This window comes from Scaptodrosophila lebanonensis, unplaced genomic scaffold, assembly GCF_003285725.1.
Source record: "Scaptodrosophila lebanonensis strain 11010-0011.00,11010-0021.00 unplaced genomic scaffold, SlebRS2 tig00000053-arrow-pilon, whole genome shotgun sequence".
NCBI classification, from domain to species: Eukaryota; Metazoa; Arthropoda; class Insecta; order Diptera; family Drosophilidae; genus Scaptodrosophila; species Scaptodrosophila lebanonensis.
Window position 1 is genome coordinate 8,169,130 of NW_022060548.1, and position 20,890 is coordinate 8,190,019.

Consider the following 20,890-nt stretch of genomic DNA (forward strand, 5'->3'; position numbering starts at 1 on the left):
TATGTGCAATTAAAATAAACTCACCACCTAAGCAAGATATTTAATAATAATATATACAAAAACAAAAATCAAACGCAAGTCCAAATCGCTCGTTCAGCATATGTTTTATTTATTAAATTGTAAACAAAAAAACAAAAAAACAATAGAAAACTTTTACAAATTGGCTGCAATTTGAACTAATTTGTAACAACATATTTGCTTCTAATTGTTTTATGCAAAATTTTTGTTGCTAATTCAATATAAATAACAACAACAACAACCAACTACAACTACAACAACAACCATTACTACAACTACAACAACAAACCAATTGACAATTACAAAATGTCTCGCGAAAATTCGCCCCGTCACGGCGTGCGCCGCAATTTCAACAACAGAGACTCGCCCTTGCATCAGCAGCACCAACAGCAACAACAACAACAACAACAGCAGCAGCAGCAACAAGCGACCCCTGGCTCGCCACATCACCAGCACCACCACCACCACCATCATCCCCAACAGCCGCCCATCATGGAACACTCTGGCTCCCACTTTTCCACATCTGCCTCAAATATAGCCACTGTGATGGAGGATGGTGGGGCCGAGAATCCAATGCCGCCACTCACCGGGTCGGGACCAAGTCGACAGCGTTCTCTGCGCGATCGTCTCAAAGATGGCATCACCGGCAGCTTCTCCTGGCAGTAAGTCCAACGTAGTTGATGCTTTCAAATCTTTTTTATTACAATTTTCTCCTTCTGTTTTTGAAAAGTCGAACATTTATTTATGAAATTGCATTTCCGGTAGCGTTTTGTTCAATTCTTTTTTTTCCCCAAAAACAAATTAGTTGCGTTCGAAAATTTTCTGTAGTCGAGTTTCAAATTAATTACAAACTTCTGTAGTTTTTTTGAAATTTCCACAATTCTCACAAATTTATTGACAATAATAATAAAAAAAAAAAAAAATTAACACTTACCCCCGACAATTAATGCACCACGTAATCGTAGCTTCAAAAACTTGAACTTGAAGGCTTTTGCAATTTGTAGACCTTAAGTAGCCCTGCACAAATGAATTTTTCGACTATATAATTCCCATTAATTGCTGATATTACGCAACACCCAAAAAATGCACAACAATTGTTGCACAATCCTTATGCAAACAAATAAATAGTTGAACATTCCCAAATTAAACTTAAGCTGCAAATCTTATTTTATAAATGGTAAGTTAAAACAAAAATCATTAAGAAATTATAACACTACGTTTGTAGCATCATATACCATACAGATAACTTTTAGGAATATGATTATGATTTGGAGATGTGTAATAATTGAACTGAAATCTCTACTACTCGTTTCGATCCTCAAAATCTCAATAATAATTTTGAATATTAAAATGTGCATAGAACGCAAATCAGAATTAAAACAATCAAGATATTTCGAAAAAAAAATCTTTTTTCAGATCTTTTCTGCTTCTTTCAATCCCCAAAATGACAAAAATAATCTCAAAATTGTTTGTTGATTTCGAAAGCTTGCCGCTTTTCAAAGACTTTAGTAACTGGGTTCCCTAAATTATAAAAAAATTCACGAAAATGTTTGTTGGGTTCTTAAATTGAATCTGTAGTTTCTCCTAATATTCATTGCTTAAGCGTCGATGATTCGTAAGAAGAAGAAAGAGAAAATATCTATATAATTGGATATTTACTTTATTCAACTAGTTTTAAGCTTTTTAAAATCGGAGTTATCTATTTTAGAATCATAAAGTTGATTACTAAAACTTGAATCTAGAGTATCTATATATTAAATACTCATACATAGTAATTCATTGTTTTATTTTCAATTAATACAAAATCAATCATTTCCATCGAGAAGAAAAATCAATATACAATCAAGAAAAAGTTTTAACAACTTTAAAGCAACAATAAACAATTTTTGTGTTTGGATAATTTCTTTAAAAAAATACACTTTAGAATACAAAACCTACTAAAGCAACTGCTAGAGAGATGTTATTCTATGTAAACACCCCTCTTTAGAATTCAAACCCTAGAGAAAAAGTTCCTGAAGAAATACTCACTGTACTATATCACACAAAATTGAACAGATTAAAGAAAAGCTGTGCCTATATTACATATTTATATTTATAATTAGATTGTATGTAATATCAAAAGATTGGTCTTGATTATATCTATAGTATGTACCGTTAGAATCTCTCATACACAAGTATTTATCTGAACATGAAGGCTGATGCCGGTACACAAAAAAAAAAAAAAACATAAACCAAATAACTGAGTGAGAATAACGCCTCGCAGTACATCAATATGGCAATTATTTTTGCGAAAACATTTTGCATAGTAAATAAATTTTATTTCGCACACACACACATACACACAAATAAATTATTCGGATAAAATGTAGTACCCGTTTCAGCTGTCGCCCTTTTTTGTGTGCGCGTGCCTCGCTCGTAACAAAAACTTGACAAAAGTGATTGACGAACGGACGTTTACGCATTAAGTGCCATGAAAACGAAAGCAAAAGGCTGAGAAATAAATGCTACCACAATAACAACAATGGAAGAAGAAAAAGAGAGAGAAAGAGTTGTGCAATTTAAATGTAACAGTCAAATGAATCAGAGGCCAGCGCAGCGACTATAAATCAATTAAATTTGACATTTTAATTTCAACATCAAATGGGTGGCAAGGATTGAAGTGCTGAGACGGGGACAATGGTGGGCTTGGAGCCAGGAAAAGCACTGACCATTCAGCCATAACAAAAACAGCAACAACAACAAAAAAGACGAGCAACAAAAAAAGGTTAAGGTTGCATAATCGCAGGTTTTATGTAATCAACCACTTACAGCAATTACTAGAAGTCATCGAACTTATTTACAAAAAGGAAAACCTAATTATTTTGTTGAATTTTCGTTGAAACATGAGGCGAGAAGGAAAAACAAATTCCGTGGCCACATTTGGCACACGTGTGTGAAGCCTTGGTATCATAAATGATGTTTTTATATATATACGCAGAAATTAAAGTTAGGCAGCCCCAAAGTTTGCGACACACAGACAGAGGGAACGAGAAAAGAAATAGAAGAAATAAACGATGTTGGAAACTTTTTTGACATTTCTGTTGGGGCAGCGTAAAAAATTCCATACGCCGACACCAGCAGCAGCAGCACAAAAGTAAAAGTTGAACAAAGTTATTCTATGCTAGGAGTATATATCTATATACCAATAGTAGAGTGGTACGTCGAAGAACTGAACACGCAGGCTTCAAAGCTTTGCTTAGATTAGGTCTGTAAAACGCAAACCACTATCCAAGAATGTACAAGTATTTCTCCAAATTACGGCACAGACTTAAATCAAATTCTTGGCGATCAAACATTTTTAATAAGTTGAATCAGTTTGGAACTACAAGTATTTTTCAACCGGTTTTGAAAGTATTTTGGTGCAAAATTGTTTCTCGGCTGTATAGTCAGTTCAAAACGGCATCTTTACTGATTCGAAAGCATCTCAGAGACTTATTGAAAATATTTTCTCATAATTAGTCTAATGCGGTGCAAAATATTAAATTTAATTAAATGCAAAGCAGCCAGAAATATCTCTGAAAATAACACCACTTTCAAGCTAAAATTTGGGCGTTACGTAAATAGTTATATGGCCAAAAATCACTCTTAGTAAGATTACTTTTTTGCTTGCAAAGATATATCAAGCAAATGATTTATTATTTAGTTTTATACCATGCCTCGTACCAAAGTTGTATCAAAATCGGTTTTTTAAATCATATAGCTGTCATATGTAGGAACAATATATGCAGAAATCCAGCTTAGTACCAAAGACATCTCTATTTATTTGAATATCGTAAACAATTTTGGTATTTATAAGTTTCATTTATCAAAATCAATGCCCTTTGTTACTATAAAGTTAATAAAATTGTGATAAGGGAAATTGGCTAAAGAGTATTCAAGAGTCGGGCTGTCATGACATTAATGTTCTTCTGGATATTTGTATCGAGCGTGCACTGTAATTTTTTACACACAGCCTTACAATATAATATTGTCATGCACACGGAGCGTATGCTTAATATTTTGTCGTTTTCTTGGAAACTTTCACTTCATGTTCTATGCGCATAAAAACAAGTCTGTTTCATTATAGAATTTTATATAGTCGACGCATACTTTTGTTGTTATTGTTGTCACTGCTGTTCTTGTTCATGTTGTTATTGTCGTTGATGTTATTGTTGTTGTTGTTGTTGTCGGCATCGCTCAAGTAATTTGACCTTGAAAGTTGCGCATAGTTTGCAAAGAATGAGAAATGTGAACGGGGCAACTGCGTATTAATATGTGTCCATATATGCCTATACATACACACTATGCATGCGTGTGCTTGTGTGTGTGTGTGTGAGTGAGGAGTGTGTAGAGGGCGTTGGTTAGGCTGATGCATTGACCATCTGAGCGAGCAGCAAAGTTATGCTTTTGGCTTCCCAGTTCTTTGTTGCAAGTGACTTGCATAAACAAGAAAACTTGTTCTACAACAACTGCATGCTGCTGGCTTATGGAGCTTCCTTTTAAACAGCTTTGTGTGCTGGCCTTGCCACAAACGTGTCCAAAAAACGAAAATAAAGAGCAGTGAAAAAAAACCAGACGCTGCCACAGCGTCACGTCGCTGTCTCTGTCTGCGGTTGTTGTAATTTAACCTTGAAATCCTTTTTAGTTGGCCTTGATTGTGCACCTTTTTATATGTTTGTGCAGCTTAAGCTTTACACCCCTCCCCCCCTAACAGGTGCTCACCTTTTTCTTTTCCCTGTGCCTGCCAGGCACTGGCATTTGCTTTGTCTGCGAAGCCTTTTCAAGTTGTTTGGCCGCTTTTTGTCGCTTCTCTGAAGCACTTGAAGGCGTCGTCATCGTCATCGTCGTCGTCGTCGTCGTTGCACTTAAGTCAACAATTTATGGTGCCTTTTTTCCCTCTCTCTCCATAAACTCAACAAAAATGCATTTATATATGCTTATATATTTATACATATATGTTCATCTGTATTTACGTGTATGTATGTATGTGTGTGTGGGTTGTTGCTTAAGCGGCAGCTGTTGCATTTTGATTTAAGGAAGTTCCTTGTATACGAGTACGTGGCAATTAAATTACACAACCGTCAACTAATATTTACATACGAGTATTAGATGGCAGCAAACCGCAATAGGTGGGTAGTTGGCAATTATCTAAATTTGAAAAAAAAAGTTGTGATTTATTAAGGTTTTAATATGGCATTTATTTAACAATGTACGAGTGTGTATGGAAACTGAAAGGCATTACAAAGACATACCAACTTGACCTTAAACTAGACTTTCATCAATTTCCATACGTGATTGCGCGGTTTTTAAAGTCAATTTATAAACATAAGATATTAAGTTGCTTTATTAGTTAGTATTTTCATTTAGCTCGTCTAAGAACAGAGTCCACAATAAATATTTATATTTGTCCTACAAGGCATTCGAATCTTGAGTAAACCAGTTTAATTTGATATTCTAAATGGTCGAATGCTTAAACGCCCACAAGACCCCTTGAGGCCTTAAATCAATTCACACTCAGCCCAGCTCTGGGGACTTCCACACACATTATGATCGTGGGTATTTGCTAATTAAAATATAACAAACGCCCACCGCACTTTCGGCTCAGTAACACAACCAAACCAAGTGTCTGTCCCACCAAAAATTAGGTGGAGAGTAGAACGTCGCTCCGTCTGAGATTCAATTAAAAATGATGTGTGAATGATTTTTTATGAAGTTCATAATCAAATTGTACGCAAAGTGTTGCCAATAAAAATTCAAAACACGTCTCAATGATGATGATGATAATGGCCGTCTAGAGTTTTGGGCGGTATTGCTAATGGGTGAGTGGATGACTGGATGGCTGGATGAATGGGTGGGTGGGTCTTTTAGTCTTGGGCATACTCGTAACATCGGTCCGACCTTAATGTGCCATTTGGCATGCACATGCTAATCCTTTTTGGAAACATTTTGCATTGCGTCGTTGTTGCGCTTGTTTCGTAATAATGGCAAATTGTCGTTGTCGTTACATAGATGGGTAGAAGGGTGGTGGGGAAGGAGGGGGGGGGGGGGGTGGGTAGGAGGGTGTGGGCAACAAATGCTTCCATACACACTGTAAATAGCAGTTGACCCTGAAACACGATGCACGATAATAGCCGTCATCAACACTGCCCCCAGAGCCTGTCGGGTGTTGCCTGTCAGCAGCGCACTGCCGTTCCCTTGCCCCATCCCTAAATAGCTGCTAAACTGTGTGTGTGTTGGTGTGTGTGCTCGTGTCTAAAAGCATTTCATGTTTGACTTTCACTTGCAGCTGTGACGAAGCTCAGTCGCTACATCGGTGCGCCTGTCAGCGGCAAACATGGCTGTAAGTCGTTGTTTTTATTGCTGTTGCAATGGTTGTTGTTGTTGTTGTGGGCATTGTTTTGGCCATAATTTGCATCGATTTGCACAGTGACACCAAATATTGGCTAGAAATGTTATCAAACATTATGCTGTAAATAAAAATTTAAAAAACAGGTATTTCTAAGATTCTGTAGAGTTGCTTAAAATAAATCGACAATACGGTAATCGATAACTTTATATGTACATTAAAGTTTTAGTTTGATAATAAAAGTAATATACAATTAAGATGTGCTTCCCATAAATTTTAAAATAAAACTTTAAAATCAAAGACATTTTTTATCATTTAATGTTAAAACAGTTAATGTTTTGATTCTGATTGATTAAATAAACCTAAGCCAACGATGATTTCAATTCCAGACTCACACACTAAGTGGACAATGTGTCCGCCTTTTTTGGAGCAACGGCAAAGCTAATTCTTTAAAATACAGATACTTACATATTTATATAAATGTGAGATATATTTTAGTCATAAATAATAAGTCAAGGAAGAAAAGAATATGGCAGCAAATTCCATATTTATTTGATTTGTTCTCTTAACTCTGCCTCTTTTTAAATTCAAGCAAACTAAACTATTAAAATTCTTTTAAAGCTCCTCAAAATTATTCTTGAGTATATTTTAATGATTATTTTAGACTTGTCCATTTAAACCAAATCGATAAAATGGTTGTTCCTGGCTTGGTAGCACGTTCTTTCACATTCGAGTGAGGTTTGAGCATCTTATTAAAGTATTAAAGTATTGTATTTAAGTACAATATAATGTCGTTTCTCTTAACCAGTCCGAGTGAGAATCAGATGGTACATTTCAACAGTTCCTGGCAGTTTCAAATCCGCACTGATTTGTATCGCAATTTGATCGACTGTTCATAAAATATTGTATAATGCCTATGCTTAATGGCAGATCGAGCAAAGATCAGGCGTTTAACAATTTAAGTGTTAAATGATATCAACTAATTCCTATTTGGGGCATATATTTGTGTGTCAATATAACAAGTTGTACAATTAATTAAAAAATAACAATTAGTGCTTTAGTTAGCAATCTACAATATAATTTTTTATTGATTGACATTGATTTGACATTTTTGTTTGGGGATCACCTGTGTTCATATCTCACCCACATCGGTAAATGTATTAAAATTCTGAGTCATGCCGCTCCAAGTAACTTTTGATCTGAGGGTCTGACTCACCCCATCCAAGAGAAGCGCCAACTTGTCGCACGCCGATTGCAAGAAAGATAGTGTTATAAGTACACGCCCATGCTACATATAAAGTATGTTTGCACTCGCCTATATTCCCACCTTATGTATAATGGCAAGCACTTGGATTATCAATATTTATTGTTTGCGATTGTATACCATAAAAAAGTCAAGGATTTTATTTAGGTTTGTTGCAGAATAGGCCGTAAACAAAGTACACATATTGTAGTGTCGATTAAAAATATTATGAAATTCAGAAAGCTGAAATTTATTTTGTACAATTATAATTATAAGTAAGTTATCTAGTGAGTGCCTTAATTGCGTCTCTAAATTAGATTGCGAAAGCAATCAAAAGCGGCCTCCATCATAGGTTTCGCAGAATATGATTTATAATAGGTATTATCAGTGCGTTCCTATTTAGAATATTTAAAAAAAAAAGAGCAGAAGAATTGTTGATAACGTACATACTATTATCAAAAGCAGACACTAAAATAACTTATTTTAATCAGTTATATATATTGGGAAAAGAAATTTGTCTATAACTGATATTTATTAAGATCTTTTTATTGAGATTTTGCTACTTCCTAGACCAATTTTGGAAATCAAATATTGATATACACGCACGTGTAAAAAGTCCAATTAGCTACTGTCTCTAGCAGCTTTTAAAACATCGATATCTATTACATATGCCTTCCTTCGTTTTTACCTGAATTGCGCAAATATTCGATATAGAATTCTAATCGTTTTACAATAATGATAATGATAGTAATAATGGGGTGTATCCACCAATGCCATATCTAGTATATTTCAGTACTCCTTCTCTTTAGTAGTAAGAGTATAATTTCGTTACCAATTATTGTTTATCTATTATTCTATAGGCTTATTAACAAGCTGTTCGAGTATGGACAATTATTAAATGGTTTGAAAGTAAATTGATGAGAACATCATAAATTATGAAAGAGAGCCTTTTTCAGCAGCTAACTATCAAATATACGCACCAATAGTATATAGGACAGTTGATAGTATCGATTGTATTAACATTATTCCATAATTATGAATTAAATTACTCCTATCGATACTATTAAAAGAACTTAACACTAAGTATAGGCAGTGTGTTCTATAGTTTTTCAACATTTTTGATCGTTTATTTCTTATAAATAATTATACCCTGTACCTAAAGGGTACAAGGGTATATAAGTTTTGTGCGAGTGCACATGGAACACACAGAAGGAGGCTTGGTAGACCCCACAAAGTATATATATTCTTGATCAGCATGACAAGCCGAGTCGATATACCATGTCCGTCTGTCCGTCTGACCGTCTGTCCGTCTGTCTGTCCGTCTGTCTGTCTGTATGAACGCAAGGATCTCCGAAAGTATAAGAGCTAGAATAACCAAACTTGGTATACAGATTCTCCTGAGACCGAGAAAGGACGAGTTTGTTCATTTTTTCTGATACACCCCCCACTCCCCCCTATTACCGATTTTCTATAACTCCCGTAATTCTTGGAATTTTGAACTAAAATTTGGTAGTCATTTCATCAATTAGGTTAGTAATAATATATCCGTATACCAAGTTTCATTATGATAGAATGATCGGAAAGAAAGTTATAGCCATATAACCAGGCCCAATGCACACATACATACATATGTACGAGTACACAAACACGCATAAGGCACGATTCTGATGTAAATGTAAATGTATGTATGCATGCATGCATGGAATATTTTATATAATTAGTTAATATTTAGTTATTTAATTAAATTAATTTAGTTAATTAATTAAATTAAATTAATAATTAATATAACAGCCTAAGAAGAATTTTCATGCAAAGTTTGGTGGCGCTAGCTTCTATACCATTCAAGATCCCAGCGATCATACAGTCAAACAAAAACACAAAACTTTCAACTTTTTCAAGTATATAGTATATGTTTTCAATTTCTATCAATTCTACCCCACGGTGCGCATGCAACTAGCGCGCATCCAATGGGTGTTGTATATGTATGTCGGTGTTGTTGTCATTGTGGCCAACATTCTTGTTGTTGTTGCGGTTTTGTCTCTTTCGGAGGATGTATGTTACGTCCATGTGCCGCTCACAAATTTTCATTACTGTTTTGCATCCTTGTCGTTGTTGGAGCTCATGGCTTGGGCGTGGCACGATTCGTTAATCAAACCGACTTTAAATAATAATAATAACAACAGCTACAAAGTCTGTACATGAGAGACATTTTTAAAAATAAACGTTGCTTATAATTTTGTTGTCAAACACAATATTTTGCATTGTAATGGCAACCGATCCGCGCTTTCAATTGGCAATCAAGAGACCCCGTATTCAAATTAATGGTCCGACAATTTGTACAAACATGTGGGTGCAAATGTACAAATAAGTTAAAAGTCTTTCTACACACGTATATACATACGAGTATACATATCTATGAATATAGTATAGTTTAGAAATTTATATAAATTAATGGTCACAATTAGTAGAGTCGTTCGATATGTAAATTGTTGGACTTTGTGACAACAAAACATTGCAAAGATGAGCGCTCAGCATTCCGATATTGATTATGATTCCCCATATAACTAAACCGACCATTCGTAAATCTTTCCAATTGACTTGATAAGTTGCCACTGTTTGTAGAGAAACGTGCCGCTCGTGGCACTTTAATAGCTGCTGCTGTTTAGGTAACCACAACAGCTTATAAATATTGACCCAACTCGTATACCCATGACAGTTGAAATATACATCACACGTGCCAGATAATTACGTTTTCGCTTTGATTTATGACATTTGACATTCTAGAGGATATTCGTCACAGGTTGGCGTCCCAATTCGAAGCAACAAAGTCATCAAACGTTTTCCAATTTATTTGCATATTTCTTCAATTAACAACAAATTGCAATATTTATATTCGGATATTCTTTCTAAATTACAAAGTCTGGCAAGACTTTTGTCTGCAGTGGTTGAAAATATAAAAATCCGAGAGGTGGCAATAGAATTCGCCAGAAGCTAGAAATGTAAAATTAGTAAGCAATTAGTTTATTCTAACATTCAAATTCCTGTAAGAATACAATTTGTTTTGCTGGCCACTAGGCTTCAGGACGCTTCTCGTTCATCAATACGTCTTGGGTTTATCGGGTTTGACCTAAAACTGTTATGAAACTTCATCCATATCTCCACCATCTTTCATTGTTCCCGCAACTCCAGGATGACAACAATGGAGTTTACAATTTCACAAACAAATATACAAAACGCAAATATAAATATTTATATATATATCGACGATGCAAGTGCACGGAAATTTCGATCGAATTATATAGAACGAGAAGATAAATATAAAATAGATAGAAGATAAATAGAAGATAGATCGAATATAGATCGAATATAGATGGAAGATAAGATATGAGATAAAAGATATATAAAAGATAGATAGTATATGAATGAAATATTTATAGAAGATAAATTTAGGATAGGTAGAAAATATAGTCTGAAAATAAAAAAAAATGAAAGATAGATAGAAGATAGGTAGCATATAGATAGAAGATTAGATAGAAAAGATATATAAATGATAGTATATAAATATAATATTTATAGACGGTAAATGTAGCATAGGTAGAAAATAGATAGAAGATAGACAAAAGTCTGAAAATAAATAAAAGATAGATAGAATATAGGCAGCAGATAGATAGAATATAGATAGAAGATAGGCAGCAGATAGATAGAATATAGATAGAAGATAAGATATGAGATAAAAGATATATAAATTATAGATAGTATATAAATATAATATTTATAGAAGATATGTAAATGTAAGATAGATAGAAAATATTTAGAAAATAGAAAAAAATAGTCTGAAAATAAATAAATGATAGATAGAAGATACGTAGCAGATAGATAGAAGATTAGTATATTAAAAATAGGTATCAGATAGATAGAAGATAAATATAAGATAAATAGCTGACATTTTTAAACAAAATGAATATAGCTCTTAGTAAAATAAATAGGTCACCAATATTTCGCTTATTACCTTTTGAGAATTGTTTGGTCTCCACTCGCGTATAAACAATTATGTAAAAACTACTGCAAAATGTATTTAAATATGTGACTGCGACATATTAAGCAGGGAGACTTCTCACATACATACAAGTATGTATATACTCGTACATAGTTACGTATATCTGTAGCATCGTCTATCATTGTTGTTGTTGTTGTTGTTGTTGCTGCTGGCGCTGACATTTTAGTTGACATTTCGTAAACAAACAATTTATGTATTCTTCGTTATTTTGTTGCTTGCTAACTGCGACGAAATTTATTCTTTATCTAAGCGTTTTGTAGAATTATATACGAGGCATACAGATAGGCCGTAGCAGCGAAATGCACTTAGCCAAATTGTTTACCTGAATTTTAAAGATACATACTTACAAACATATACTATATAGTACATATGTCTAACAAACGCTGACGCGTGTGGTTTTCGGCCCCTCTCTGTGTTGTGCAAACATTTTTGATAGACTTATGCTCACAGGTTTATTGGGCGGCTATATAAAATAATAAATATACAAAGATATGCTAAAACACTCGGACTCTGACAACACCACGCATTAAACAAGAAAGGAATGCTAAAGTCGAGCAGGCTCAACTCTTAAATACCCTGTACCACCCCACAAAAAAGTAATTAAATTAATTTAATTAAATTAATTAATTAATTTAATTAAATTAATTAATTTAATTAATTAATTTAATTAATTAACTAAATTAATTTAATTAATTAACTAAATTAATTTAATTAATTAACTAAATATTCCATGCATGCATAGATACATTTACATTTACATCAGAATCGTGCCTTAAGCGTGTTTGTGTACTTGTACATATGTATGTATGTGTGCATTGGGCCTGGTTATATGGCTATAACTTTCTTTCCGATCATTCTATCATAATGAAACTTGGTATACGGATATACAATTACTAACTGGATGTGTCTACCAAATTTTAGTTCAAAATTCCAAGAATTACGGGAGTTATAGAAAATCGTTAATAGGGGGGGAGTGGGGGGGTGGATCAGAAAAAATGAACAAACTCGTCCTTTCTCGGTCTCAGGAGAATCTGTATACCAAGTTTGGTTATTCTAGCTCTTATACTTTCGGAGATCCTTGCGTTCATACAGACAGACAGACAGACAGACAGACGGACAGACGGACAGACGGACAGACGGACATGGCTATATCGACTCGGCTTGTCATGCTGATCAAGAATATATATACTTTGTGGGGTCTACCAAGCCTCCTTCTGTGTGTTCCATGTGCACTCGCACAAAACTAATATACCCTTGTACCCTTTGGGTACAGGGTATAAAAATTAGATATATACTCGTACTTAGTTTTTGAAGGAGAAACTTTCCTATTTACTGTCCATGCTCGGCCATACGGTGTCCATGAGTTTTGAATCGTTCTGATGGGTGTAATAAAAGAGTGCCGCTTGGCAATCCACTAGATGAAAGGGTATAGCGAACTGCCGATTTAGCTGCTCTACATTGTAGAGCTGATGATTCAGTTTATTCACCGCAATAGTCGCTGCCTGATTCGTTTGCGCTTTCAACAGCAAGGTGTTTAAAATGGATAGTTGAAGCCTCGCAATATCATATTTGTTTTCCAGTTCTTTTAGGAATATTTCCGTCTTTTTGGTGCAACAAACCTTCTCATTCTGCATGCATATAATGGCAAGTTTTAAATATTCAATGCGCACCTCTAAGGATATATTTTGATGGCAGATGGCCAATTTGCCTAAAATTTGCGCTGCCCGCATGTGTTGTCCATTTTTCTCGTAATACTTCCACAGCAGTTCGATTAAGCTTAGACTTTCTGGATTGCGACTTAGCTTGTGACACAGATAGACGCCTAGAGTTTGCTCCGATATGGCCAGCAACTCTTCAGTCATATCCTGCGAGAGCATCCACTCATAGAGCGTGACATGCAGTAGAGGATCCTTAAATGGCAAAACTAGTGATATTATGTTTGTGACAGAGCTCTCCTTCGCAACGCTAACATTCAGTGAAGAACTGCAATCGAAGAAATGCTCCTCATTTTTATCCTGCGGCTGATTAATGCTCTTTATATGATCTAACATTAATTCCACTTCCTTATAATAACTCATTCGCTTGCAATAGTGATCGTAGCCTTTGCTCTGCTTGGAACACTCATCATTGTTATAATACTGTATACCCAACTCGTCTGGATCACTTTCGGCGGCGCATATAACAACAAGTTCCACAACCCCCTCATAAAATCCCGCCACTATAAATTCCTCACAGATGCTGTGCAGCGGCAAGAACGGGGCCGCATCCTTATACATTTGCAGAGCAATGCGTAGCTTGTGATCCTTTTCCACGGCATTAGTACAGACTTTAGCCCTCATGAGTGTTTCAGTAGCTCTATGAATAACGACATCTTCGTGTCGGTAAAGATTGGGACAGACTTCACGCAAACCTATCGAAACCTCGCTCAGACTCGTGCTGTCCTTAAAATAGTGATCCACCAGCGAGATTATCAGAAATGTATACACCTCGGAGCGTGTGAGCAGCAAGTCTCGAAATGTGCAGCTCTGAAGAATTGCCTGCTGATCACAACTAAGTTGCCGGCATAGTGTTTGAAACCGATGTTCCAGCAGAAGTTTCCACAAAGCGATCACCTCAGAAGTATGTCTGATGAACTGATTTAAGGCTGAGAGCGAACGCATTTCCTCTAGTAGAGCCTTCTCTGCGACAATGTGATTATTAGCCATTATCTTAAGAGACATATAACTATTGGTTGATTGGCCATTTACATCGATAGCCGATAGAATTACGAGAAAAGTACGCAAGGACTTTAACTCCTCCAGCAGCTGAGAGCAATCGTTAGGGCTTAGTGTAGAGCATAGCTCGTCATCAACGCAATTCAGTTGCCAGATGGGGCGTAATAGACGCGATATATACAGATATAGCCCATCATGTTTGGCCGAGAAAAGAACGATGATGTTCTGGGGCCTGCCCATAGGAGTCATTGGTAGGCAGGGCTCGCCACCGTAAACCAAAAAGGCTTCCGTTGCCCATCTGGCTATTGCGCGTCCCCCATGTTCGTCTGATGTGGCCAGCAATAGAGCCGAGGCGCAAGCCTCCCGTTCCGTTTGCGTACGAAAATACATTTGTACCGCCTTGTGTTGGGGGCCCCCAGAAGTCAATAACAGCTGTTCCAGCATATCAGTGGACTTAAGTAACTCTATGATCTGTGTACCCTCCTTAGTTAAGAGCACAAGTTTGCTTGGACGGCGCATATTCCTCAGGAATGAGTTGTGTGCGGCTTGGCAAGGATCTTGATAGGTTGCCAAATCCCATGTTACTCCCTCCAGTGTTTCCAGTTCCGTAGACTCCACGTAATATGGAAAACCCGTGAAGGTTGTTGCGCTCACGGACCAAAGTAGTTGCTGCTTCTCACTACTAAGCAGCACTGTTGTGCCCCCCTTATAAAGTGCTGCGTACACTTTTTTGGGCTTTGTCGTTGTCGCATTTCTTGTATATCCGGGAGGGAGACGAACGTGCAACAAATATAAACCCCGAGTCTGCTTTTGACCATCTAGGGATGTCGTGGAGAAGTACAAACGCGCACCGCTTTGTGTGATTGCCAGTAGGTTTAAGTTTTTTGCATCCTCTATACTCAAAGGGCAAATCGCTTTTATGGACCTAAAGATTGTCGCATGGATAAAACGGCATCTGATCGCATGAACGGCTTGGCAGACAATACAGTATTCGTTGATTTTGCCAATTCTGCGTACCTTAGTATAATCCTCGCCCAAATCCCACGCTTCGATGTCACTATTTTCGGTCAGAGTGTAAAGCAAGCTACGACTATTATCAATCGCAATCCTTGTGATGGGATCCACATCTGCGAACATTCTCACAAAACTTGATACCCAATGAGTGACAATGCTCTGTGATAGATTAATTATTTTGCCACGTTTGCCGCCGATCCAACAAAAAGACGACTGATAATGAAACTCATAGAGGCATCCATCGCGTCCAGCCAAAAAGATGCGTCCATCCCGACTCCCCTGCATCGCAGTTATGGGGACATTATGGTTGCTCAGAACGAAAACAGGACTCTCCATTAGCTTCATTTGGGGGCATTCATTATTTTCGGGCAATCCTGTTTCCGTCAACTGGCTGTTCTCTTCTCCGAAAGTAACCCCCAATACAGTGACTTCCATGGACGTTGCGAGCAACAACAAATACTTAACAGACTCCACAAAAACCCCCTTTTTGGGTCTCACTAAGCAAACGCATTCAATTTTGTGCGTCAACTCATCATAATGGGTAACATCCATAGCACCATCGTAGGTCCACAAATAGATTTTCGATTCGATTGCCAGCCAAGCTCTTCCGATTTCAGGAAACAGTCCCATCTTGTGGCGACAATTGCTTTGCTTCAATTGTTCCGCAACCTCATCCGGATTTGCTGATTTGCTCACAGTTCTAAGTTGCTTGAAACTGTGGAGTGGATCCGAAGTCAAGTTTCCCAAGCTCTGGTAATCACAGCCATTGAGACCACTCGTTGTTATGTCTCCCTGTTTACTGATTCTTATAGACTCCAACCACCCCGACTTCTGTCCATCACGATTGCCATGCCAATCCAACTTATGTCCAACAGCCAGCAAGTCCAGCTTCGCCTTCGATGTATTCATTGTGGTCGTTTTTGTAAAAATCGGACTATAAAATGCTTGGACGCTACAAACTAAATGTTACTAAAAATTACACTTTAAATTAACTTAAAATTTGGACAATAATAATAAAATGTTGTTGATTGTTTTGGGATATGCTACTACTCTCAAGGTTGGGTTTAGATATGGGTTTAGTACTGAATAGGTTTTGGAATGTTTATTAAGTTGGGATTAGAATTATGTTGTTAAGTTAATTTGTGGATAGATGGCTTTTATGAGATTTACCAAATAAGGTTAGCTCATGGCTAAGTGTTGTAAGATTAGGTTTGTTGAAGTCCATTGAGCTCGGTAGACTTATTTAAACTAGATAAAAATGATCAGCTTGGAATTAAGTTCCGCATAAGGGGATGTTCTTATATTATGTAAGACATGGTCAAGGTCGTTGAGGCCGGCTTAATTCGCAAAGTTTAGGTGAGAATTGAGTAAGGATTGGTTTATTGACTTACCACTTTTAAGAAACCAACAGAACAGTCGTAGATCTCTTTGCGAGATAGCATCACTATTCTCTGTCTACCTCACATGGGTCCTTGGTCATAGGGTCATACAGGATAACTGTAGAAAGCTTTGCAAGCTAATCAAAAGCCACTGCTAGGCCGTGTTTAGGGCTATTACCGGGGACTGGATGGTACGACTTCTATCAAAGCTGTCGGAATGAGGAGGAGGCGGAAATACTGATTTACTGAAATTTTCCTCCAGAACCAATCGGCTTTATCAACGACAAGAAGCCGAGGGATATTTATAAAAACATCCAAACTTCTAGATGGCATCATTACGAACCAAAGCTAGGCCTGAGCGAGCTAGGGACATACCCCTGACTAACCTTATCTATGTAGATTTACATCGTTTAAGAAGAGCTTAAGTAAGGGATCAGTAGCATAAGGCTAGGTCAGAAAATATTTAAGTAAGCCTGCTATTAAGAAAGGTTAGGGTACGCTATAAATAAATCATCCAAGAAGTACCTAAAGCTTGTAGGTTATGCATTTATGGTGTATTTAGATTAAAGCTACGGCAAAGTATGCAAAGTATTTTGGACACAAATTTGTCGTTCAATTAAAGTAGACATTGAAAAGTGCCTATATTTCAATATAAAACTGTGATTTTTAAAAGGGGAATACAGTTTTTCTTAGAGTACAATAAAATAAATGAACCTCTTAACCACTTTCTATATTAATTGCCCAACCTTAACCTTTCTTTCAATCAAACTTACTAACCCCATCGGACAGCATCCACGTTTTCCCAACCCTTTCGAAAACAGTTCACTTCAATGCCAACATCCACTTGACATTGAGTGTGTTAGTTTATTCATACAGACTCGTATATCACAATAATTACCTATCATTATAGTTTATTAGAACACACTAAGCATCGTGAGCAGCGTGTGTTCGGTTCGCATTTCCCCAATGGAGTGTGTATCAGCCATATTTGATCTAACTATTGACTATTTTCATTATTGTTGCTGTCCTTGCGAGCAATCGGCACAGCAAGATCAAAAACTGCATTATGATTTGTTTTACAAATTTATTGCTTTTCAAATTAGTTTAAACATATGATATTAACACAAAGTGTAACAATTTAGCCAACCATTTGACAGACGGACAAGGATATGGATGGGTATGGGTATACAAGCAAGTATCAGTGACTGTCACATGCCCGAGCTATGTATCTGTTGTAGATTCAGCTGTTGCTGCTGTTTATGGCAGACAGCCAGACAGCAAAATGTCTACGCAAACAGCTCTATTAGTTTGGCACAAGGCGTGGCTATATTGTGACTGATAGACTCGTATATTGACAGACGCACACTTATGTTAGCCATAGAAAAAGCTCACTGTTGACCTTAGGCCAGCAACCTGGCTAAGCTGAGCAGCTCACATCAATCTACTTGTAGCTATTCATTTATGCTACTTGCACTCGTATTTGTGAGCAATCATTCAATTGAACAATGCCCGCAGCAAGGCTACGACTATCTGAACGCTTCATGCCAACCAGTTTAAACTTTAACCAGCTAGTGTTAACCAATTCGGCTCTATCGCTTCTGCGCCTTAAGGTTCTATGGAAATACATTTATCGAACACTTATCACAAATTTCAATGCTGTGTGGCCGTTAGTTTCCATTCTGGCCAAATAAACAAGAAAAAACTCCCTGCTCGTGACTGATAAGAACACACGGTACAGTAAATACAGAGAAAGTTCGTGATTAGGTTCCATTTTAAAATGTTCAACAATTTTCTGAATGAAATCAAGAAGCGTATCAGTATTGACTGAAAATTTGAGACTAAGCTTATGAAGTAAATTTTTTTTGTATTAGCAGAGTGTTTTTATTTAAAACTGTCCCTGGTGGATAATCATTAAATGTGTTAAATAAACTTGACGATTAATTATTTCATTTATGAATGTAATTTCTGATCCCGCAATATAGAAGAAAATGAAAAAAATATAATGCACATTTCTTCGGGAACAACAAAAATGTTTAATTAATAAAATTATCATAATGTTGTTTTGCCTTTTTTGGCGGGCATCTAAATGTATTATTTATAGTTGAAGCTATTGAACCAACAGATTTAGTACGTTGTAATGGTCTCTATGCGTGCTTACATTTTATAATCAATTTTATAATAGCTATACAATTAGCTTAATTATTTGTTGTTGAGGCTGCCAAAACATTCAGCTATTGTCTTTCTTTTTCTTACACAGTTTTTGCTCTTTCATTTTCTTTTGGATTGCGATTTAATATTTTAACTTAAACTTTTCTACTGCATGGCACAGAACTAATAATTCGATTCGGCTCGAGCGAGAAATAATTATAATTTCTTCAGCTAATGCTTAGATAGTATAGGTCTTTCCTTTATGCGAGTGCCGACTGTATATGCAAATGCAATCAAATTCCTATTTAATTATATGCACGATAACAGGCACAACAACAGCAACAACAATAACAACAACAGGCGTTTCAATTATAAATACAAGGCACATTCTTATCACAGCTACTCTATTTGCTTATGCTTTCCACCTTAGCCACCAAATAAGCCTCAAGACAAAGCGAAATGAAAGCGAAAAAAATAAAAGACCCAGCTGGCTGGCTTTGGCCAAAAAGGCAGCCGCCGATAAGCGGCCGGTCGATCCGGTCCGGTCCACAACAAAAGGTGCGAGTGTGAGTGTGAGGAAGAAGCAGAAATCGAATGAAAGCAGAACGTAATAAATTTCAATTACGTTGCTCGGCCGTCCACAGAAAAGACACCAATAACAACAACTACAACAACAACAGCAACTTTACAGACAGAATTTTCCAATGTTCTAAATTTTTCCTACAGCCCTTGTTTTGGGACAGACAGTCGTACATACATACAAGTATATCAACTATTTTGTACATACGAGTGTATTTGAATTCGTGCGTGGGATGGGATGATTGGGATGTTTGTGTCTCGTGATGCTCTTTGATTGCCCGCTGTCTGTTTGTCAGCAAACAAAAATACTTTACTTCAAAAATAGACAACAACAATAGCGACAGCATTGAGAGCAACCTGCATTTTGGTTTGTTTGGGGGTGTGGGGAGTAGGGAGTGGGATGGGGAGGATTCTGATAATCTGACGACGCCTTCACTATACTACGTGATGTGCCAGCAGTCACGTATTCCAATTTGTGACGTCAGTTTTGCAAACATGCAAATGCAACAGAATACAGATAAAAGAAAATATGCAAGATACTTCATTTAAGCGATCTTCCTATTTTGCAAGCTACACTAACTGCAGTTTTCTAATAATGAAGAGCTCCAAATATTCATCCTAAACGGTTAATAGAAGGAAATACCACAAAGATGTTTAATTCAGTCATCCTACCGACCAAATCAAATAATAATTAGTAATAAATGTTTAATATTTAAATAACAAATTCATAGAAGGAGGCAAATTTTTTGTGAGGTTATTTAAATTTGAGCATTTATTCATGAATTCGAACTTTTCAGGAGTCTGTTGCAATTTTTGAAGCGATTTCGTACTGCAATCCGTTTGCAATAAGTAACGCTTTTCAAATCTATAATACTACCGTCTACCAGCCAGACACTTATTCTCATTACCCTACCCTCGTATAACATTTATTTGGATTCTGGACCATTTTAAAATTCAGCAAAAGAGGCAGTTAAATACCCTCTAATTTCCCAGAATAATGACCACATCCTATAAAATCCCAACTTATTTATAAACACATATCCCCACTGCCACTCCCTAAACACACAAGGAACCACCTTTTAGAAGCATGATAAAATCCAGCAAGAACAAGCATTATTACATCTGCAAATTCTGCAAAACCCAAATACCCTAATACTACAACATTCCCGGCTCACGAGCCTTGCAGCTTCTTTCTCATTTATATAATTGTAATTACTTCAATTATAAACAATTTAAAACACAGCAAGTGCTGCTAGGGATATGCTTTTCAGCTCGTAATATTTTAGAAATATAATATACATATTTATTATCAAAATCAAAACATGGATACCATACCTATAGCTATACTGGCTGATTTATGGAAATGCGCATTTC

At 36.4% G+C, this 20,890-nt stretch overlaps 2 protein-coding genes across 6 annotated transcripts in view; one reads left to right on the forward strand and one right to left on the reverse strand.

The window, feature by feature from the left end:
* The first annotated feature begins 261 nt into the window (after window positions 1–261).
* The window catches only part of LOC115623726 (TLD domain-containing protein 2), a 127,050-nt gene continuing 106,421 nt past the window's right edge, over window positions 262–20,890 (forward strand). Inside the window, exon 1 of one of the 3 annotated variants that reach the window (XM_030518219.1) lies at window positions 262–680. In XM_030518219.1, the coding sequence (XP_030374079.1) occupies window positions 325–680 (356 nt within the window). In that variant the 5' untranslated portion in view covers window positions 262–324. The remainder of the gene's footprint in view (window positions 681–20,890) is intronic. The other 2 variants (XM_030518220.1, XM_030518223.1) reach the window with 2 other exon arrangements.
* On the reverse strand, window positions 10,459–16,367 carry LOC115623729 (nuclear pore complex protein Nup154-like). 3 transcript variants are annotated; one of them, XM_030518236.1, is made up of 5 exons: window positions 12,984–16,367; window positions 12,030–12,145; window positions 11,635–11,904; window positions 10,679–10,808; window positions 10,459–10,616 (listed from the first exon to the last, which is right to left on the reverse strand). In XM_030518236.1, the coding sequence occupies exon 1, from the start codon at window positions 16,317–16,319 to the stop codon at window positions 13,008–13,010; it is 3,312 nt and encodes a 1,103-aa protein (XP_030374096.1). In that variant the 5' UTR covers window positions 16,320–16,367; the 3' UTR covers window positions 10,459–10,616; window positions 10,679–10,808; window positions 11,635–11,904; window positions 12,030–12,145; window positions 12,984–13,007. The 3 variants fall into 3 exon arrangements, with proteins under 3 accessions (XP_030374096.1, XP_030374097.1, XP_030374098.1); XM_030518237.1 differs by having other exon boundaries at window positions 12,026–12,145; XM_030518238.1 differs by lacking the exon at window positions 12,030–12,145.